Source organism: Astatotilapia calliptera, chromosome 22 (assembly GCF_900246225.1).
Source record: "Astatotilapia calliptera chromosome 22, fAstCal1.2, whole genome shotgun sequence".
Taxonomy (NCBI): Eukaryota; Metazoa; Chordata; class Actinopteri; order Cichliformes; family Cichlidae; genus Astatotilapia; species Astatotilapia calliptera.
Window position 1 is genome coordinate 21861885 of NC_039322.1, and position 23124 is coordinate 21885008.

The 23124-nt window shown below is 41.8% G+C and overlaps 1 protein-coding gene across 4 annotated transcripts in view; it reads left to right on the forward strand.

Annotated features, from left to right (window-relative positions):
* The window catches only part of col16a1 (collagen, type XVI, alpha 1), an 85441-nt gene that overhangs the window by 50916 nt on the left and 11401 nt on the right, over positions 1–23124 (forward strand). For 3 of the 4 annotated variants that reach the window (XM_026156034.1, XM_026156036.1, XM_026156035.1), the window contains 28 exons: positions 32–67; positions 467–502; positions 724–849; positions 1104–1148; positions 1527–1562; positions 1649–1702; positions 2686–2736; positions 2823–2966; positions 3990–4025; positions 4908–5015; positions 5331–5453; positions 5552–5605; positions 5691–5732; positions 6106–6141; positions 6227–6280; positions 6377–6445; positions 6538–6591; positions 7011–7037; positions 8042–8095; positions 8407–8451; positions 8630–8701; positions 9478–9531; positions 14292–14342; positions 14434–14553; positions 14750–14791; positions 14876–14947; positions 15056–15100; positions 15827–15871. In XM_026156034.1, the coding sequence (XP_026011819.1) occupies positions 32–67; positions 467–502; positions 724–849; positions 1104–1148; positions 1527–1562; positions 1649–1702; positions 2686–2736; positions 2823–2966; positions 3990–4025; positions 4908–5015; positions 5331–5453; positions 5552–5605; positions 5691–5732; positions 6106–6141; positions 6227–6280; positions 6377–6445; positions 6538–6591; positions 7011–7037; positions 8042–8095; positions 8407–8451; positions 8630–8701; positions 9478–9531; positions 14292–14342; positions 14434–14553; positions 14750–14791; positions 14876–14947; positions 15056–15100; positions 15827–15871 (1731 nt within the window). The remainder of the gene's footprint in view (positions 1–31; positions 68–466; positions 503–723; positions 850–1103; positions 1149–1526; positions 1563–1648; positions 1703–2685; positions 2737–2822; positions 2967–3989; positions 4026–4907; positions 5016–5330; positions 5454–5551; positions 5606–5690; positions 5733–6105; positions 6142–6226; positions 6281–6376; positions 6446–6537; positions 6592–7010; positions 7038–8041; positions 8096–8406; positions 8452–8629; positions 8702–9477; positions 9532–14291; positions 14343–14433; positions 14554–14749; positions 14792–14875; positions 14948–15055; positions 15101–15826; positions 15872–23124) is intronic. The other variant, XM_026156037.1, reaches the window with a different exon arrangement.

A 23124-nucleotide genomic window follows, 5' to 3' on the forward strand; every position in this document is an offset into this window, starting at 1 on the left:
CCACCTCTTCCCTTTTCTCTGTATTTAACAGGGTCTTCGAGGTGCAGATGGCAAGGAAGGACGGAAGGTATTGAGCCCCCCCCCCCCCCCCCCATGCATTTACAGCTTATGGTTCATTCATATTCTGTGGAAGCGTGGCCTATTCATCTGCATTCCTACACATTCAGATATGCTAACATCAGCACTGTAGACGACTCCCTCCTAAAGCAGAAGCAAGCCAACCAGCAGTACAGACGAAAGTCAGCGCGCACACACTTTCAACACTCCTTCACATGGCTATCTAAGTGGGTCGATTCCCAATGCATGTATGTGCAGGACTGACATACTCCCATATCTGCCTAATTGTTATAGCCAGAATGCTTCCAATGCCATGCTGAGACATGACATGACAAAGCAAGCCTGCTTGTCAGGATGCGCTCGGTCTAATATGCCTTCTTGACTGTTGTCTTTTTGTATGTTTTGGCAGGGAGAACCAGGATCTGATGGTACCAAAGGTGAAAAGGTCAGCTCTGTGTCTTTTTTATGTTTGAGGCTAAACAGTTACCTGTTTCCACAAGTCTTGCAGCACCAGAATGTTTCTAACCTTATTAATGTGATTTCTTTTTTTCCATGACTGGCAACTTGTTTGACCGGGTCAAAGAACCAAATGAGTCTGTTCTGATTATTCGTTCAAGGCAGTCTGTGACCCACTCTGAACTTCCCTGCTCCGTCTGTGTGTTTTAGGGAGAGTCGTGTTCTGCGTGCCCCACTCTCGGAGAGTTTTCTAACTCTGTCCCCGGTGTCATGACCCAAACCCAACAGCAAAAAGGCGAGAAGGGAGAAGCTGGAATTGGGCAGAAAGGAGAGAGGGTAAGCTTGTTTACGAGGGATTAATGTGATTCTGGTGATCAATAGGAAGCAAATTGCACACAAAGTTAAAAACAACAACCAAAAAAAGACTTTGGACCTACTAAGGGGAAGCAGTGATATTTAAACTGAGTGGATAATTGGGTTGTTTGACTATACTCCTATTGGTGATTTTGTTACTATATTTGCTCGCATGTGTGTGCATTGATAAGTACCTTAATTAAAATGATATATTGTCCACTTTTTCTCCTACACAGGGGCAGCCGGGAGATGTAGGGCCGGCTGGTCTTAGAGGAGAGCAGGTAAGTCGCACAAAAAGAAACATGAACAGTGTAGGTGACCTCAATAGCAGACAAGGCTTACATAAAGGGAACTCACTCAGTAGGTTTCTGAGTGAAGCTCTTAATAGACTTCATGAGGAAGATAATCACAGCAGTGCACTAATTTTAGTGCCCCAGACTGTTTGCCATTGGGATTTTCCCCAGTGGGAAACTTATTAGTGAAGAGCTTAGGTAGTCAAAAGCCAATTTTTTATTTCTTATTTATTTTTTATTTTTTTAGATGGCTGCCTGTAGGGTCTGTACTATCAAATGTGAATTACCAATTGAAAAGACCCATCCATTTTTATTAATTCTTAAAATTCAGATTGTGATTTTTTTTTTTCTTCCACTCCACTGCAGGGTAATCCAGGCAGCAGAGGAGCTGATGGAAAGACCGTAAGTTCAGATTCAGTTCTTTTTAAACATCATTTTTTGGATGACATCCCGATTTACTGAAATCATAAAATGTGCCCACGAGACAGGGAAAACCTGGATCAAGGGGACCAAGTGGCAAGGATGGACAGAAAGGTGAAAAGGTAGGAAAATATGTCAAAAGGTTTTGGATCCCTTTTGATGGCCAAGATTTAAAAACCAGACTTATCTTTTTATTCAATATAATCCAAAGTGAGTGACTGAGCCCATTAACCCATCAGGAAAGTGTTTACAGAGGTTAATACAGAAAGTATAGACTCTTCTGCATTGGCTTAATCTTTCCACCTCAGAAGATTAGAAGATTGTTTTCTCCTGTCTATGTGTACCACTTTGGTGCTTTTCCTAGCTCTCTTAAGTAACACCTTGGTACTCTTTTTAGTTTGTTGAATTAACACGTTTGCACCCTTTCTATCTCGTCACATTAACACGTTTGTACTTTCTCAAGCTCACCAAAGTAACACCCTGGTACTCTTTTTGGCTCACTAACACAACATTACCACACTTTTCATCTTGCTAAATTAAAACCCCAGTACCCCTGCTAGCATGCTAAAATAGCACATGAAATTGACATGAAAACTGTAGCTCTAGTGGTGATAATAACTGCCAAGAATATGAAAATATATACTAAATATAAATATGTACTTCCCACAATCTAATGAGCGAGAACTGTGCCCTAACCTGTGAATGTTTAGCATGAGTTAAATGTAATACATCACAGCTGCAGAAGTTAGCGATTTAGATTAAAAGTAGCATTAGCATATAAACTCCCAATGTTTCCTGGCACAAGATAAGAGTATGGAATCTTCATTCTCTATGTTCACCATCCAAGTTTGTTAATGTCAGCATGCATGCTATTAAAAGAAGAACGACACTATATTCCATGTCTCCTACTGAGACAAAAAACCTTTCAAGTCTACCTTCCAAGCTTTGTATCTCATAAAAAATATCTCAAGTTCTACTTTAACAAGTGGTATTGTTTTCAGCTAGAGGTTCTTCACTCCGAAATCCTCTCCATTTCTTACTACTGAGTGTTTTATATGTTATGTTATTCCAAGGTTTTTAAATTTTTACGTTTATACATTCTAAGGGAGAACAAGGGCAGCCTGGTGTTAGTTCTCCGGGCCAAAAGGGTGAGAAGGTAAGTGCGGATGTATTTGTTGGTTTTGTATCCTTTAATATTTTTATTATGCAAACTCATCTTGTTGACTCCCTTGCTTTCCCTAGGGCGAGTGTGGTGTGTGTGAATCATCAGAGGTTGGCCGGATACCTGCTAATATCAAAATGCCAGTGGGAGCAAAAGGCAGTCAAGGTGAACCAGGCCCTCAGGGGCCACCAGGACCTCCAGGTCTTGGGGCTGAAGGCAAACAGGTGCGTATCCATCACACTGATTCGAAGCATCTTTTTGGAATCCAAAAACAGCTTCACCTTAGATTATTCTAATATGTTCATGTATGGTTGTCTTCTTTTCAGTTAGGAAAAAATTAATGCAAATTAGTGCAGCGTATTTTACTGTATTGCTGCTAAAATAACTGTATCTCAAAGAAACATGTAGATGGAAGTGCTAATGACAGGGTAGCACCTTTTAAGACCTTCTTGGCTTTGCTTGTAGAGAGCACAACGGTATGAAAGAAGGAATAAAATATTTATTTATATAGTGGCAAATCACAACAGCAGTTGCTTCAGGGTGCTTTATATTTTTAAGGTAAAGCCCCGACAGAGAAAACCCAACAATCAGATGACCCCCTTATGAGCAAGAACTTGGCGACAGTGGGACAGAAAAACTCCCTTTTAACAGAACGAAACCTCTATAAATCCTTAAAAAGAAACAATGCCACTTGGCTAAATTAGCATGTAACAGTGACATAGCTTGCAACCAAACCCAAGAACAAACAAAAATGGAAACAGCACTGCACACACCATTACTTCCATAAGTGATCTTCATCAGAATTAGTAACTCAAATCTCATTATGCAAATTCCAAAAAACCAATGCAGCTTCTTTCCGATCCTTGCAGAGTAAAAAGGATTAAGCATTATCTTGATGAGTGAGACTTTTAAGGTACTGAAAGATTGTGTCTCAAGGGTGCGTCAACCCATAATACTTATTGTACAAATCGGCTATACAGCAAATCTCCTCTTACCACAGAAGTGCTACTAAGTATAATAAATCTCTTTTGGCTTGTGTCATCCCCCCAATTACATGCTGTTTGCTTCTGTGGTTAGCTCTGTGTCAACAGTTTTTATTTTATCTGAATGGATAGAGGCTCCCACAGTATTTGCAGATGACTGCACATGTGTTTTGAAAGTGCACGTGCATGTTTGTGTTTCTACCTGTGTGCATGCATTTTTTTTTACATTTTTACATCCTCTTTTTTTTTTTTTTTACTTTACAGGGCCCATCAGGGCTGCCTGGTGCCAAAGGAGAAAAGGTAAATTACTCAGTAATGTCTCCTATGGTTTGACCTAGTAAGTTAAGAAATTAAACCCCACATATGAAATCTACAACCATTCTGTGACATTTACCCAGTGCCCACATAACCAAAGCAGTATGCTGACAAAATGAGACTATTTGGAGTTTTTGGTGGCCTTTAGAGGCAGCCAGGCGTTCTCACATAAGCACAGGCCGAGGATGTCTGGAGGAATCCCACGCCGCGTATTAAATATTGTGCTTATTTTAGATCACAGAATCCATGTGCTGGAACATTCGCATCACTTTACCTATAAAACCGAGAAATAAATCTCCCAATAACAGAGCCAAGCTGCCTTAAATTACCTTGAAAGTCATCCACAGGAATCACTCTGCTTCAACTTCAAAGTGAAGGAAGATAGTTACTGGAATACTGAGATTGATTTTTTTTCCCCACATAAACATAGATCAGACAAAAATACTGGCCTGGTTGATGTTGGGGAGGGAATTCTTAGCTACCCTGTGGAGCTGCCTTGTAAATACTCAAAGGTTTCCAATTAGTGTAAAACTGCATTGTGGGTATTGGTGGCATCCACCATACGTGTACATTTTCTTTCTCATAAGATCGCAAAACCTTTTTAATTAATATCATGCATTATTCACGTCTGTGTTTGCTCACTAGAAATCTTCTTCTCCACTACCTTTGATGATACAATTCATGCTGCAGCCAGCTGTCAATAAGTATCATAGCATGAAACCATCAGAAAGGTTGCATCACTCACAGTCTTTTAGTTGTTCTTGGTGGAAAAAAAAAAGAAGCCTGCCTAGAATTCATTTTGAGCATTGTGCACACTAAATACAGGTCACTGCCTCTCCTTTTAACAATGAATTTCAATTTAACCAGGGTGAGCAAGGAGATCGAGGAGAGAATGGATTAGATGGAGCTACTGGAGCCCCAGGACTGCCTGGAGACCATGGTCGGGATGGCCAACGGGGCTTGAAGGGAGAAAAGGTAGTTTAGCATTCCTGGACCTTTACCTTCCATCCTCTGATGCCAGTGCCAGTATAAAATGTGTCAGTCGTGTCTCTGTACCTTAGAGATCTAATTTGTTTTTTTTAAATGGACTTAGATTTGTCTCTCCATCCATTGAGAGCATCTATTGCATCTATTACATATTAGGAAATAGGAGTTAGAATTGATGCTGATTAGCTAAATGGAGACACAGAAGTTGGAATGAAGTTTGATTCGTCCTGAGCTACTTGGATTGTGATTTTGGATTTGCTGATTTGCTTTTATTTTATTATTTTATTTGTTTATTTTTTACAGGGGGATGCGTGTACCAGCTGCCCTTCTGCTGGTGCTGTTGTGGGTGACGGTGTAGCTGTGCCAGGCCCCAAAGGAGAGAAAGGAGACCCCGGCCCCCCAGGAGAAGGAAAGTCTGGCAAAAATGTAAAGGCACTTGTTTATAAGTGGATATACTTTAAGTTCTGTGCTGTGAGAATTGCACATGATGAGCTTGGTTTTTTTGGGTTTTTTTGTCATTTCAGGGAAAGCCAGGTTTGTCTGGTGTGCAGGGCCCCGTCGGTCCCAAAGGAATCAAGGTGTGAATTCCCATTTATTATATTATCATGTTTATAAATAAATATGGATGACTGATTCACTGTCAATGTATTTTGTCGTCTATAGGGAGAAGTCGGAGTCCCAGGAATTGGCCTTCCAGGACCACAAGTAAGGCTGACGTCTCCTGAGGGAAAAAAAAAAGAAACCATCTGGATCAAGTTTGATGTTGACATTTGAAACAGCTGTTAGACACAACACTCACGCAGCTCCTAGGTGGATGCTGTTTTAATCTCACTGCACCAAATTCCCCCATGACATCAGCGATTAGAGTTTTACGGTCTCGCAGGTCTGACAGTGGAGTTGTAAATAACCACCATAAAGTAATTTGGGAGTTTCTTCTCTCTCAAATCCTTTGACCTCTCGCGGAATAACAGCTCATTGATTTGTCAGTCTTTGTCCATATCTTTGCTCTTTTCTCCCCAGACTTCGTTAACCTTCAGATTCTTTTTTTTTGTTGTTGTTGTTTGTGTTTCCATCATAGGGTGAAGAGGGACCAAGAGGACTCCCAGGACTTGTAGTAGGCTTCTCCTATTTTTAAAGTGCTTTGTTATTTCTTTACACTGCATACGTAGACTTTAGTCTAATCTCTGCTTTTTGTACAGGGACCTGCTGGTGCCAGAGGATCACCTGGGCCTGCTGGCCCTGCAGGGGAGAAGGTAGCAGAAAAAACAAGTGACTTAAACTCTAAATTGCCTTTGTACAGTTACATGAACCCTCTTTAAACTTATGTGTTGGGTTTTTACTGTTCGCAGGGCTTCAAAGGTGACTCTGGGCTTCCTGGACCACCTGGTCCCCTGGGCGTTGGAGTAACAGGCCCCCCGGTATGACGTAAATATGTCTTTCTGCCTCTCCATATGATGTAATGCTTATATGTTTTCAAACACCCTCTCCTATTTCCTTTTTTGACCCACAGGGTAGAGATGGAGCCCGCGGCTCCACGGGACTGCCGGGAGCTGATGGAAGACCTGTGAGTTGTTCATTTAAAGTCTGTTTCAATCACATGTTTTTCACATGTTTTTGTTACTTATGAATCTGCAATTCAGAGAGTTGTCAGAGAAATTCAAGTGGCAAACTCGAGTTGTCGCCCGTGCGTTAGCGTCTTTTCAGACTTTTGATTTTCTTTGAGCTTCTTTGGGAATTGTCCTTGATTTAGGCATCATTTGTAACCAAGGATGTCTGCCTCGATCCATAACAGAGGCGATGTCTGCTCCCATCTCATCCTCCGTCCCCTGATCTGCTCTCAGCTCACTGCCCCGTGAGCTTTCTTCTGAAACAACAAAGCAAGAGTAACTAAGTGTTTGTCTTTGTGTGTGCGTGTGTGTGTGTGTCTGTTCGTGTGTGTGTGTGTCTGTGTGTGTGTGTTTGCTCTGTCTCCTACTCTTGCAGGGGCTTGATGGAGCTAAAGGGGACAAGGTAAGTCTACCGTTTTGCTTGGATGAAGGAAACTAGAGGGGTTTTAATATAAAGAGGGTGGAACAGATGGTAATCACAAGAGATGGCTCAACACCCCACTACCACACCAGCCTTGCCCAATCCCTTGTCTCACACACACACACACACGCATACACACACACACACACACATGTACGTGCACGCACCGGCCTCAGGGCACATATAGAGTAGCAGTGGAGGTGACAAGTGTACTGTTGCTGGCAGACAAGAGGAGTTTTGGGGGCCTTAAGAGAGAGCGTGTGCGAGACTATTAATTACTGAATTCATCAGAGCCACTGGTCCAGACTGTCACCGAGCGGGTGGGAGAGATGAAGACGTGGCAGAGGCAGAGTTTAAGGGTCGGGAGGGGTATACGATGTGGGGGCAGAGTTGTTTGTGAGGGCTGAGGTGAAAAGAAGAATAAAGTTAAGAAAGAATAAGAAGTTGGAAAAAAAATCCGAAAACAGAAAAAATGTGCAAGTGGTAACTTAGCCTTTATTCTGTGGATTTATTAAGACTCTGTGGCTCATGCATACTCTGAAAAAAATGATTTTGGTTGGACTATAGTGAGAACAGATGCATATGAAGAGATATTATGTGGTTTCCTCTTATGTTAGCTGTATTTGTGTAATTGTACAATTGCATGTTCATTGTATATATGCAAAAGTTAAAGCTTTTTGGGCAGTTTTGTGTATTGCTGCACTTCATATTCCTGACACAGTATGAATAATAAAAAAAAAAACAGCAACTTTAAATCCCTGCCAGTTACAAGTGTCTTTGTAACACATCAAGATTTAACAAAACGGAACAAAAGTGCCACGAAAGCTGAAAGAGTTCTGGCTTTCTTCCTGTAACAAGAGCAGTTTTAATCTTGAATGAGGGCTCGTTTTTGCAGCCTGTGCTTAAAATCGTGCCCAGTTTCACTTTACTGTTTGATTCTTTTTTTAAAGATCTGCTTTTTGGGGTCTTTTTTATGTATATTTCAGGGTGAACCTGGAGAGTGCGGCTGCCTAATGCCGCACACGGGCGTAGGCGGACCTGTAAGTACACCCATGCTGGAATCGCTACACGTGGACAGGCAAATTCATCTAAAGTAGAGAGAGCATTGCTGCTCAGTGTATGTTTTAAGAGCACAGGTCGGATGATTTGGTGCGAGTCCAAAGGTAACATGTTGAGAAAAAAGAAACTGCTGAGTTTTTTTTAAAATTTATTTTTCTCTCTTTTTTTTTGCTCTTCCACAGTTTTCTGTAGTTTGACATTTGTTGTGTAATTCTTAACATCACACTGTGTGCTTTCTGTATATCCTGCGAGCAAAGGTGCATCTCTGATTTTGACTATTCTTGCCTTGCAGGGAGCTCCAGGAACTCCAATAAACACGTGGCAGCCCGGGCCTCAGGTCTGATCTGTCAGCCGAGCCGTCCTGTATGACAGCTTAGGCTTTGTGTGAACGCTGTGTGTCTGTTGTTACCTTGCAAACTTTGTTTGGAAAATCGCAGCGCTCGTCTCCTTTTTTGGGGGGTTTCACTGTCAGACTATAATGTAATAATTTGTGGTCCTCCCTTCATATGTTGCAGGGTCCCCCAGGACCTCCTGGCCCACCTGGACCCCCTGGGCCTCAGGGAGTTATTGGAAGCCAAGGACCTCAGGTATAAGCGAGAGTGCAAGTAGGATGGTCAGGGGGGAGGGGTTATGTCTTTGCTTCAATTCAGAAGCTGCTTCATTATGCTGAATTGAAAAAAAGAAGCTACTTATGTAGGCTTTGAGCTTGGGCAATTTGGGTTCATAAATAAGGCTTTAACGTGCTTTGCATTTTCATGGGTGAATTAAATCCATATTATGCATGTAGGAAATGAACTGTCATTATATAAAGTATGTGTGCAGTAGCTTGGACACAAGCAGGTTAAGGATCAAATCAAGTTTAAACTTCAAAAACGCACTAACCCATCTGGTGCTTCGAGCTTTAACCCATGTGGGAAGCAACTGAGCAAGCTTTCTGAATGTCAGTCAAGACATGAACAGTTATTTGAAGGTCTGGCTTTAAATACACCAAATGATGCAAAGCTTACTCAAAGTATGAATTTGGCTCATTTGAGAAGTTTTTTCTTTTTTTTTCATTTAAACAGACCTTCAAATAAAGTGATGCTCTGATCTGTGCTGCAAGAGTCAAAGGTGTAAGAAACTCTAGAAGTGACTGGGTTGGAGATATCATGTCTTTGAAAAGAGTGCATTTGTTTTTTGTTTTTTTAAATTCAGTAGTGTTCCGAGATTTTTTTTTCCAAGTTTCATAAGACATGGCCGGAGAGGGAAGAGGTTTCGTCATTTTGGCACTGCCCCTTTGACTCTGCCTTTACCATTGGTGCCGATGGGAGTGGCTAGCCCTCGATTGGCAACAAACTAGTTCAACCTCAGTTCCTTCTTTCAGGGTATCCCTGGAAACGACGGGCTACCGGGGAAACCGGGTTTGCCTGGAAACATCGTAAGTAATAATAGAGAAAAAGGAGGAGAGGCGGCTCTTATCTGCTGATTTGAGATCTGGGGCCTTGTGTATAAATGATGCAAAAGCACGAAATAAATACATATGGCAGGAAGTGGAATTATATATAAGATATTCCCAAGAAGGGAAGACTCATGAGTTTATTTTCTAAACATTTAGTTTTTCACAAACTTTATTACATCATGATTAAAGTGGTTTATATACTCTGCCCCAAAATGTGCTGTGTTTACTTTTGTTAAATTCTGTATTTGAAGCACAAATCCTGCTTTTCTGCTTTTAATTTGAAACCGCTGATGCGAGAGGAAGGAAGTTTGTTTTTTTGTTGGACAAAATTAAAAGGTGGCATGTAGGTATCTGGCTCGTACAGTACAAAGTGGAGAAAATAATTATTTGAGCACTTGCTGAATTCACAAGTAAATGGACTGATGCTTATATAGCGCTTTTCTACTCTCTCGGAGTACTCGAGGCGCTCTATACAACATGCCACATTCACCCATTCTCACAAGCACTTTATCTATACTTAGTGTTATCTAACTACATTCACACTCTGATGGAGAGCAACTTGGGGTTAGTATCTTGCCCAAGGATACTTGACATGCAAACTGGAGGAGCCAAGGATTGAACCATCAACCTTCCGATCAGTAGGTGACCTGCTCTACCTCCTGAGCTACAGCCACCCCTAAAGAAGTTGCTCACTTACAAAGGAATTATAATTTTGTAATTTTTTGCTAGTTTCATTTTACTGGAGAGACGGAATATAAACGGAAAATCCATAAAAACACATTAAATAAAAGTTATACATTGATTTGCATGTCACTGAATGAAATAAGTATTCGATCCCCAAGGAAGACCAAAGACATTTCTTGTAGTTGGTCACCAGGTGTTTTTTGGTCCACTCCTCTTTATGGAGACCCTCAAAATCCTTAAAGTTTCTTGGCTGCTGTTTGGTAACTTGAAGCTTCAGCTCCCTCCACAGAATTTCTCTAGCACTGAGGTCTGGAGACTGTCTAGGCTTCCATGACCTTAACCTGCTTCTTCTTTAGCCACTTCTTTGTTGCTTCTGTGGTTTGTTTTGGGTCATTGTGATGGTAGAAGACCCATCTTCAGTGTTCTGCTTGAGGGAAGACTTGTGCTTGTGCTTCAAGATTTCAGTCCATTACAGCAAAGTGTGTTACTAAACGGTGTTCTTGGTCACTGTGGTCCCATCTGGATTCAGATTACTAATATGCTCCTCCCGTGTAGTTTTGGAATGATCCACCACCTTTCTCATGACCATCCACACCCCAATGAGCTCTAGACCCAGGGCTATTGACAGTTATTTTATATTTCTTCTATTTATGAAGAATTGTAAATGAAACAGGTGACATTGATTTTATGGACAGGTGTATTATTTATTCATTTATTTATTTATTTATTTATTTATTTATTAACCTTTATTTAACCAGGAAGATCCCATTGAGATTAAAAACCTCTTTTTCAAGGGAGACCTGGCCAAGATAGGCAGCAGCAGATGTCTCACAGTTACAGAAATTACTCAAACACAGGCAGCAACAACACACATGCAACAATAAGTGAAAGAATACAAATAAAATATAAAATAAAATTCAAATAAAAATAAAAAAGTCAGTTAAAATGACAATCAATCTAATTGAAACAGTTACATGTTATGGACTGGGCTCAAGGATTCGTAGTTTAGATTTAAAAGCACTTAATGAAATGAATTCAGTCATTTTCCATTCCTTCTGCAGTTTGTTCCAGGCCAAGGGTGCTAAATGGACAAAAGCTCTTTTACCAAGTTCAGTTCGGGCAAATGGAACAGAAAGCAACAAGTAGCCATGCGGATGAAGAGAATACCGACCAGCATGTTTCATTACAAGCAGGGAACATAGATAAGAAGGCAGCAACCCAAGTATCGCCTTATATATAAAACTGTATAAATGAGAGTTCCTCCGACTTACCAAAGCAGGCTGTCCTACCTGAGAGTATAACTCACAGTGGTGAGTCTGAAATTTACAGTTAGTGATGAACCTCAGAGAAGCATGATACACAGAATCAACCATTCGAAGACATTGAGCAGAAGCATTCATATATAGAATATCACCATAATCCAGCACAGGCAAGAATGTTGCAGCAACAAGCCGCTTCTTTGTATTAAAAGAGAAACACAACTTATTTTGAAAATAAAATCTCAGTTTTAACTTCAGGTTTTTCACAAGATTCTCTACATGTGGTTTGAAGGTAAACGAGTCATCAATTAAGATTCCCAGATATTTATAGGTGTGAACCAACTCTATTTTATTACCTTCAAGAGTGGTTACTGATGGGATTGTTTGGGCTCGTCTCCTTGATTTAGAAAACAACATGAGCTTTGTTTTGTCTGCGTTGAGAACAAGTTTAAGCTGAAGTGTGTAATATGCTGAAAGCTGGAGTCTCTGTAACTGATTGGCTGATTGATTGATTGATTGTAATCTACAATCGATCTGTGGGAGCCAGAATTGTGACTGGGTTGTTGGGGATCAAATACTTATTTCATTTTCTGGATTTTTGGTTTATATTCCGTCTGTCTCCATGAAAATGAAACTACCACAAGAATAAGAGACTGTTCATTTCTTTGTAAGCGAGCAAATATAAATGCAGCAGGGGATGAAATAATTATTTCCCCCACTGTGTATGCCTGCATGCTTCAAGATGACTGACTGAGTGCTAGGCTGTTCCTTTTCTAGCCTCAGGTGTGTTTGAAAATCTCTGAAGGTAATTTCTTTTCTCATGACAGTAAGTGCAAGGACAAAGACAAAGTGGTGAAATAAGGTGTTGCGAACTAATCTGTGCTTTCTGATTCTTCTGCATATGCTGTCAGTATTGCTTTCTTTCAAGTCTGTTTATAACTTAATTTAATTTTAGGAACATCGATGATGATCTCCAGCCAGCTCTCAAGGGCAACTTAACCTTCAATGCAGTATTTCAACAAGTAGTTCAGTGAAGAAAACAAATGTCCTACTTTTTAAAAAAAAAGATCTTATAGAAACTGCAGACAAGTGTTGAGTACGAGCACATAAAGCACCGTCTGTGCGTACACGCAGTCACAGTCTGCTTGGAAATCGGGGAGGGAAGAGTTGTAGCATAAGCCTCCAGTGGAAAAGTTTGAACTCTGTCCTCCACGCGCTCACCTTTGCACAACACATTTGTCCAAATTTGCAATTTGGCACATGCCTTTGCAGCGTGGCAGAAGTAAACATTATTCCTATAACTGACGTAAAATTATACATGCAAAAATTATAGAGAACTTTCTTTTGAGCGAGCCTGTTAATGCACGAGGCCTCGTTTTAGCTCAAATAATCACCAATAGCGTGCGGCATAAAATAGCCTTCACAGCTATTAGCTCCAGTTTGAACAATGTCAAATGGGTTTGTAATGACTTTGAAACCAGGCCAGGTGCTATTGACAGACTCACTCAGTGGAAAGGGTCCCACTGCTTTGATAGGGTGCTGACCGCCTTTCACAGTAGATGCGATGGGTGTGTGTAATGAGCAGTTGTGTTTCAGGATTTATAATAACTGGAGATTGTCACTCTGTTGTGGCATTTGTTTATCTCTCTGAGTTTGAAGTTTTTCTCTTTTGGACTTGATTTAATAGAAAGAAAAAAATGAGTTTTTGTTCTCTCTCTCGGTGTCTCTTTTTTAATATTGCATCCCGGCTTCATCCCGGCTTTCTTCCACAGTCCAAAAACAAGCATGTTCTAAAGTGACCTGTCCAGGGCGTACCCCCATCTCTTGCCCAGCAAAAAGCTCTCCAAGGCTCCAACCCCCCCATTGGAGTTTATAGAATGCAATGATTGAGCTCACGTACTGTGATAGGAACAAAAATTTAGTTCTCAGCTTGGATGTGTCTCTCGCTTGAAATGCCTTCAGTTCTGGAGCCTCGGTAATTTGTTTTGTTGTGACATTTTGCGGAATGAGATAGTCATACACAGACATATTGCTTGCAAAGGTTATGACAGTTTGTACCAGGTTTCTGCAGCTTTGGGTGATAAAGCAGCCCTCGGTGATAAAGTGAAGTGTACCCCATCAAGTGTGGAATTTCAACAACTCTGTGAAATCGTATTTGTTCAGCAAAATAGCAAGACAAATACTAGAAAATGACAGTGACAACAAGACTATGTTTGGTCGGCTAGCAGACACAGTTGCCACCGGAAAGTTTGTGTCTTAAGCTAAACCTTTACCGCAGCAAAATGTTGACTTGCCTAACTGCGATCTGCCAGCTTAGACATTTTTAGTAAATGTTTGCAACTTTCTTACTTTGACAAACCAATTTTTTTTTTTTGTATGAGAATGACCCTCCTATGTGGGTCTGTTTTTTCTGGCAGAATTAAAATGCGATACTCAACTGGTACCAGGCTACTGCGTTCAATTTCTAGTACAAGTCTGTACAATAAACATCTAAACAATAGACAGTCATTGTACAGACTGTCTATACGATAAATGTTACTATACCTTACCAAAGGGATTTTGCATTGTACTCTTGCATTATTAAGAAATAATGGTATTATGACATTATTTAATTGTTAAAGTAACTTGGCTTAGTTACAACATTGTCCTTGAACTGTGCTTGGAGAACATAAAGTATTTTTGTTTTCTCTCAAATAAGCCAGAGCAGAGTCGGTGGCTGTAATGTGAGTGGTCATTTTTAAGTTTAATGTTTAAAATCACATTCATGGAATTTCCATCTCCATGCCTATTCTGCAGCCTTACATCGGACCAAACCAACTGCCTCGAGACTCCCCGGGAAGTCAGGATGTAAGTTTATCATTAAAACTTTCATGCAATGGGAATGGCACGGCGTGTTTGGGTATACACATGTGTGCTTGTTTCATTGTGTGTGACACAGGATGACTGCGAAGGGGGATGTTCCCAGGGGTTGCCAGGGGTGCCGGGGATGGTTGGTGCCAAGGGAGAAAAGGGAGACCAGGGCAGGCCTGGCGTAACTCCCTTGGACAGCTGTGACTTGGTGAGGCTCGCATGTACTCTGTGATTCTCCAGATTCAGAATCATAGAAAATAATAGACCAGCTGCAATACGTTTGCTAAATGCAAAATGGCAATGGCGTTTTGCATTAAATTCTACTGTGCATGGCTTAATGTGGTTGGCTCTCAGTGTGACAGTAAGGCATTGGTCTGATAAGCTGTCGCCCTGTCTGCTTGCAGTGTTTGGAGAGACTGCAGACGGAGCAGGCAACACAACCAAGGGTTAGTTGAAGTCAGTGCCTGTGTGTTTACAATGACAGAGACTTGCGTGCTCACTTCCTGGTATTTTATTTCTTCATCTCACAGGGCGATCAGCCTTGTGTGGGAACACCTGGAATCCCAGGAATGCCTGGATCACCGGGAACAAAAGGAGATCCAGTGAGTCAGAGTGTCTTCATGTGCATAATATCATTTTCTTATGTTTTTGTTGTAGTATGTATATGCAAATTACTTTACAGAGATCTTTATTCTTCATGTTTACTTCAGGGTCCATCCGGAGAAAGAGGCCAAGCGGGAATGCCCGGAAACATGGTAAGAGTTTTAGCTACATTTCAGCTTTAGTTCAGCTTCATCAGAAGTTGATTTGCAGCAGGGTGAACCTACTGTGTTCTGGCTGGTTTTCTTTAATAAAAATCATAACACTAGGAAGCTGTAACAGTGGGCTCTTACTCTGGAATCTTAATCTTTCATATGTATGAGCCTGCATCTCCCATTTTAAGATACTAAGAAAAAGTTTTCCACTACTTTGATGACATCTTTCTCCAACTTACCACTCTGAAAAATCTGTTATCAACAGAAAAATGTTCAAAAACTATAAAGTGCATTTTAATCACTGCCTTACATTAGTTTGCTGGTACTTCTGTGAGTGGGGAAAAAAAATCTTTTTTTTCCCCTTTTTTCTTGTTATGATTATTGTAGGACAGCACCGTTGGGTTTTTGTCTCAAAGCTTGCAATTGAAGTGACTTGGTGGAGGTTTATTCCTTCCACTTTCCATGAAATCACAGAGCCCCCTGCTGGCCCCAGTGAAAATGTTGCGCACTGGGTGCCATAACACTAAACTCTGAAAGGCTGACTCACACAAACCCACACTAGAGCTCTCTGTTGGCATGCCTGGTGCAGCATTCACCTAATTGTCAGGAACAAATTGAAACCAGCTTAAACAAAAGGGGTCAATTGTTTTTTTTCCTGTGTGTATTCTTGTTACTTTTATGTCTCAGGTGTTTTAAAGTGTTCCTTTCATTATTTTCTATCTGCAGGGACCTCCTGGATTTCCAGGTTCTCAGGGCCCACCTGGTTTACCTGTAAGTTTCATTTAAATTCTCAGACTTCAGTTATTTTCCCATTTTATTTAGCAAAGGCAAAATTTATCAGCCGCACACCCATGGTGAATCTTTGATTCCTCTACATCCCAAAGGTCTTTATTGGATTGAGATGTGGTTGCTGTGAAGGCCATTTGAGCACAGAGGACTTGTCCTCATGTTTAGGAAACCAGTTTGAGATGATTTGAGCTTTGGGCGATGTAGCGTGTAGCATGTTGGTGGGGTGGTTAGCACTGTTGCTTCGAAGAAAGAAGGTACTGAGTTCAAATCCATCATCTGTGTGGGGTTTGTTCCCCTCTGTGTCTGTGTGGGTTCTTTCCCACGGTTTAAAGACATGCAGTTAGTGAGGCAGGTTAAGTGGCCATTCTAAATTGGACCTGGATGTGAATGGTTGTCTGTTTTTCTTTGTGAGCCCTGCAACAGACTGGTGACATGTCCTACCGTTCACCCTATGACAACTAAGATAGCCTCTAGCCCTCCTCTGAAACTCTGAATTGGATAAATGAAAGAAAATGGAGCATTATCCTGCTAGAAGGAGTCATCAGAAGATGGGAATACTGTGTGCTAAGGAAACATCTCCCACACCATTATGACACTTGCAGCAGACTCATCAGGCCATTTAGCATTTTTTTCCAATCATCTATTGTCCAATTTTGCTGAGCCCGTGCCTTGGCTAAAAGACGTGGCACCTGGTGTAGTCTTCCGCTTCAAGGTTTGACATGATACTCTTCTGCATACTTTGGGTGTAATGAGTGGTTATTTGAGTGACTATTTCCTTTCTGTCATCTCTCAAAGCAATCTGGCATTTCTCTGACCTCTGGCATCGCCAAGGCATTTTCTCACAGAGAGCTGCCACTCTCTGGATATTTTCTCTTTTTTGGATCACTCTCTGTAAACGGTTGTGTGGGAAAGCCCAAGCAGATCAGCAGTTTCTAAAATAGTCAGAAACAGCCAGGCACCCAAAGTCACTTAACTGGTATTTCTTGCGCATTCTGATCAGTTTGAGCTTCAGCAGATCGTCTTGACTACATCTGCATGACCACAGTCGTAGCCGGCAGTTTTGGCAAATGCACAGTTGTTTGGTTTTGTTCATGCACTTTGCTTCAGTATCACTATACAGTGAAGAATAATTAAAATGATTTTAAAGACTTTTCTTGGCAAAGAAATGAAAAAATCTGGTTTTGACGCAACTTTTGGCCACAACTGTAAATCCACCGAGTTGCTGACACATGATCAGCTGTTCAGATATTTGCATTAATGAGCAGTTGAGCAGGTATACCTAAAAATGTGGCCAGTGAGAGTGTGTGTGTGTGTGTGTGTGTGTGTGTGTGTGTGTATGTATATATATATATATATATATATATATATATATATATATATATATGTATGTGTATATATGTATGTGTGTATATATATATATATATATATATATATATATATATATATATATATATATATATATACATATATATATATATATATGTATGTGTATATATGTATGTGTGTATATATATATATATATATATATATACACATATGTGTGTGTGTATATATATATATATATATATAAATAAAAATAAAAATAAACACCCAGCACGCCCCTGCGGGCGGTTTATCCTTCAAGCTCGGGTCCTCTACCAGAGGCCTGGGAGCTTGAGGGTCCTGCGCAGTATCTTAGCTGTTCCCAGGACTGCGCTCTTCTGGACAGAGATCTCCGATGTTATTCCCGGGATCTGCTGGAGCCACTCGCCTATCTTGGGAGTCACCGCACCTAGTGCTCCGATTACCACGGGGACCACCGTTACCTTCACCCTCCACATCCTCTCGAGCTCTTCTCTGAGCCCTTGGTATTTCTCCAGCTTCTCGTGTTCCTTCTTCCTGATATTGCTGTCATTCGGAACCGCTACATCGATCACTACGGCCGTCTTCTTCTGTTTGTCTACCACCACTATGTCCGGTTGGTTAGCCACCACCATTTTGTCCGTCTGTATCTGGAAGTCCCACAGGATCTTAGCTCGGTCATTCTCCACCACCCTTGGGGGCATCTCCCATTTTGACCTCGGGACTTCCAGGTTATACTCCGCACAGATGTTCCTGTACACTATGCCGGCCACTTGGTTATGGCGTTCCATGTATGCCTTGCCTGCTAGCATCTTGCACCCTGCTGTTATGTGCTGGATTGTCTCTGGGGCATCTTTACACAGCCTGCACCTGGGGTCTTGCCTGGTGTGATAGACCCCAGCCTCTATGGATCTTGTGCTCAGAGCTTGTTCTTGTGCTGCCATGATTAGTGCCTCTGTGCTGTCTTTCAGTCCAGCTTTGTCCAGCCACTGGTAGGATTTCTGGATATCAGCCACCTCCTCTATCTGCCGGTGGTACATACCGTGCAGGGGCCTGTCCTTCCATGATGGTTCCTCGTCTCCCTCCTCTTTCTTGGGTTTCTGCTGCCTGAGGTATTCACTGAGCACTCGGTCAGTTGGGGCCATCTTCCCAATGTATTCTTGGATGTTCGTTGTCTCATCCTGGACTGTGGTGCTGACACTCACCAGTCCCCGGCCCCTATATATATATATATATGTATGTGTATATATATGTGTGTGTGTGTGTGTGTGTGTGTGTATATATGTATGTGTATATATATATATATATATATATATATATATATATATATAAACGCAACACCTTTGTTACTGCTCCCATTCCCCATGGGATGGACGTAGAGACCTAAAATTCATTCCAGATACACAATATAACCATCCCTCCCAAACAGTGGTCACAAATCAGTCCAAATGTGTGGTAGTGGGCACATCTGCTATATTGAGATAATCCATCCCACCTCACAGGTGTGCCACATCAGGATGCTGATCTGACATCATGAGTAGTGCACAGGTGTACCTCAGACTGCCCACAACAAAAGGTCACCCTGGAATGTGCAGTTTTTTGCGCTGTTGGGGGTCTGGGGACCCAGAACCGGTCAGTATCTGGTGTGACCACCATTTGCCTCATGCAGTGCAACACATCGTCGCATGGAGTCTATCAGATTGTCAATTGTGGCCTGTGGAATGTTGGTCCACTCCACTTCAATGGCTGTGCGAGGTTGTTGGATATTCGTGGGAACTGGTACACGCTGTCGTATACGCCGGTCAAGCACATCCCGAACATGCTCAATGGGTGACATGTCCGGTGAGTATGCTGGCCATGCAAGAACTGGGACATTCTCAGCTGCCATCTGCCCTGAACAATGTGAATCATGATTCATCCGTGAAGCGCACACCTCTCCAACGTGCCAGACGCCATCGAATGTGAGCATTTGCCCACACAAGTCTGTTACGGCGACGAACTGGAGTCAGGTCAAGACCCCGATGAGGACGACGGGCATGCAGTTGAGCGTCCCTGAGACGGTTTCTGACAGTTTGTGCAGAAATTGTTTGGTTGTGCAAACCAATTGTTCCAGCAGCTGTCTGGGTGGCTGGTCTCAGACGATCTTGGAGGTGAACCTGCTGGATGTGGAGGTCCTGGGCTGGTGTGGTTACACGAGGTCTGCGGTTGTGAGGCCGGTTGGATGTGCTGCCATATTCTCTGAAACGCCTGTGGAGACGGCTTATGGTTGAGAAATGAACATTCAATGCACGGGCGACAGATCTGGTTGACATTCCTGCTGTCAGCATGCCAATTGCACGCTCCCTCATTGCTTGTGGCATCTGTGGCATTTTGCTGTGAGACAAAACTGCACATTCCAGGGTGACCTTTTGTTGTGGGCAGTCTGAGGTACACCTGTGCACTACTCATGATGTCAGATCAGCATCCTGATGTGGCACACCTGTGAGGTGGGATGGATTATCTCAATATAGCAGATGTGCCCACTACCACACATTTGGACTGATTTGTGACCACTGTTTGGGAGGGATGGTTATATTGTGTATCTGGAATGAATTTTAGGTCTCTACGTCCATCCCATGGGGAATGGGAGCAGTAACAAAGGCGTTGCATTTATATTTTTGTTGAGTGTATGTGTGTGTGTGTGTGTGTATGTATATATATATATATATATATATATATATATATATATATATATATATATATATATATATATATATATACATATATATATATATATATATATATATATATATATATATATATATATATTAAAAAAAAACAAAAAAAAAAAACACCCAGCACGCCCCTGCGGGCGGTTTATCCTTCAAGCTCGGGTCCTCTACCAGAGGCCTGGGAGCTTGAGGGTCCTGCGCAGTATCTTAGCTGTTCCCAGGACTGCGCTCTTCTGGACAGAGATCTCCGATGTTGTTCCCGGGATCTGCTGGAGCCACTCGCCTATCTTGGGAGTCACCGCACCTAGTGCTCCGATTACCACGGGGACCACCGTTACCTTCACCCTCCACATCCTCTCGAGCTCTTCTCTGAGCCCTTGGTATTTCTCCAGCTTCTCGTGTTCCTTCTTCCTGATATTGCTGTCATTCGGAACCGCTACATCGATCACTACGGCCGTCTTCTTCTGTTTGTCTACCACCACTATGTCCGGTTGGTTAGCCACCACCATTTTGTCCGTCTGTATCTGGAAGTCCCACAGGATCTTAGCTCGGTCATTCTCCACCACCCTTGGGGGCATCTCCCATTTTGACCTCGGGACTTCCAGGTTATACTCCGCACAGATGTTCCTGTACACTATGCCGGCCACTTGGTTATGGCGTTCCATGTATGCCTTGCCTGCTAGCATCTTGCACCCTGCTGTTATGTGCTGGATTGTCTCTGGGGCATCTTTACACAGCCTGCACCTGGGGTCTTGCCTGGTGTGATAGACCCCAGCCTCTATGGATCTTGTGCTCAGAGCTTGTTCTTGTGCTGCCATGATTAGTGCCTCTGTGCTGTCTTTCAGTCCAGCTTTGTCCAGCCACTGGTAGGATTTCTGGATATCAGCCACCTCCTCTATCTGCCGGTGGTACATGCCGTGCAGGGCTCTGTCCTTCCATGATGGTTCCTCGTCTCCCTCCTCTTTCTTGGGTTTCTGCTGCCTGAGGTATTCACTGAGCACTCGGTCAGTTGGGGCCATCTTCCACACCACAGTCCAGGATGAGACAACGAACATCCAAGAATATATATATATATATATACACACACACACACACACACACACACACACACACACACACACACACACACACACACACACACACACACACATATATACACACACATACATATATATACACACACATACATATATATATATATATATATATATATATATATATGTGTGTGTGTATATGTGTGTGTGTGTGTATATGTGTGTGTGTGTGTATATGTGTATGTGTGTGTATATGTATGTGTGTGTATATGTATGTGTGTGTATATATATATATATGTGTGTATATGTATGTATATATATATGTATGTGCTGGATTATTTGACCACATAGGCCACTTAAGGGGGAATTAAGAGGAAGAAAAGAAGATAGAGCTTTTTTATTTTCTTAATCCTTTGCTTTTTTGCTGTAAAATCAGATCAACACTACAGTTTTACGTTTTGCCTTTAAGCTGTTATTTTATTTCTCTTTCCAGTGGACAAGTTCAGAAGGAGAACTACTTGTAATTTCAAATGACTCGCACGAATCTGATAAATGTCCGAAGGCCTAAGTACCCTCTTGCTTATTTGCAATAAGAGGTTATGCAATGGATTTGTTTTGTCTGTTTGTTTGACGGAATGCTCAAAAGGTTATGGATCAAATTGCATAACAGTTTTACTAGAGCTGATGCTTGGCCCAGCTTAAACGGGATAACATTTTGCAGGAAAGTTCACATCATACCTTTACAAACTTTACATATAATGTTCACTCCTTAATAAAGGTAAAATTGATTACATCTTCTGTGCAAAAGTGGAGGAGTAGGAGTACAAGTACCTCAAAACTGTACTTAAGTACAACATTTGAATCAATGCAGTCGAGCTGCTTCCCAACACTGTCCTAAAGCTGCGAACCAATTTTCTATTTATTTACTTATTGGTCTTTTCCTCTGAATTGTGGATCCTCCCACTTTTAAATCAAAGCCACCCTTGTTTATTCCGTCTTGCGCCATCTCCCCATCCCCGTGTCCTTTTCTGTGTGGCTCTTTAATGAAAGTTATGTCAGATGAGGAAACGATTTGGTTCTCTCTCTCTCCAGTTGTTCAATTATTCCCCCATCTAAGTGATGGAGAGTTGCACTGCTGTGCGGACGCAGCCCTCCCCTTCCCCTTTTCTCCTCATACAGATTTATTGCTTTAGGAGAATAGAGATGCTAAATGAGTGAGCCGTGTGAGCACTGCATGGAGTCCATTTGTGGTGTAGTATCGCTTTATAGCAGGTGTTAGCCTCTGCTGTGTGCAGCAGTGTGTCTGTTTGTGTTGTTTGTGAGAGGGAGGGAGAGTAGTGTTACCCTGCTGTTGAAAACGCTGCTTTTATTCAGTAGTTAAGAAGTTCCTGACAATGACGGGAAACCAATCACAGGCTCGATGTAGGCTTTTGCAGGTGTAGATTATGAACAGCGGTAAACACGATCAGCGTATAAACTAAAGGTAATCAGGCAGTTGCCTAATTGGGAGGTAGTTTTCTCTCATTTCTGACCATTTGCTTTACAAACTGTCTATTTTGCCAAGGTAAAGGAAATCCCAGCTGGCGAACTGTCAGACACTGTGTAATAACCGATCATAAGTTCTCTCATATTAAATGTACAGTAAGTAATGAGAGCAGTGTGTATTCATGAATCACACTGAGGCAAAAGTACCGACTTGAGACTCTGGAGTCTTCTGTTGGATCTGTGTGATGTCAAAGAGGCGGTCGTCTCAGGCATGCAGCTTGACCCCACAGCTCGACCCCACATATAGGGTAGCCAATCAAAAGAAAGTTAGCTTAAAGAAAGAAATACTAATAGAACTTGTTTCTGATGGAAAATGAGCTTAGTGGGCTGCACAAGCTATAAGATAAATATGGGTTATTTTTAGAGCCCAACTGATAAATGGTTTTTAAGATCAATACCGATATTAGATCATTTCAAATCGATATATCGGCTGATATTTTTAACATGAATTTTCTAAATAATCTTGTTTTACTGTCACAACAAGTTGTGGATTACTCCTTTATGCTCAACTGGCATCAGCTGGTTGTTGTGTTTGTGACGTTCCAACCATACATACAGGGAAGGTGGAGAGTAACCTCTGGTGGACAAAATATGCAACATCATA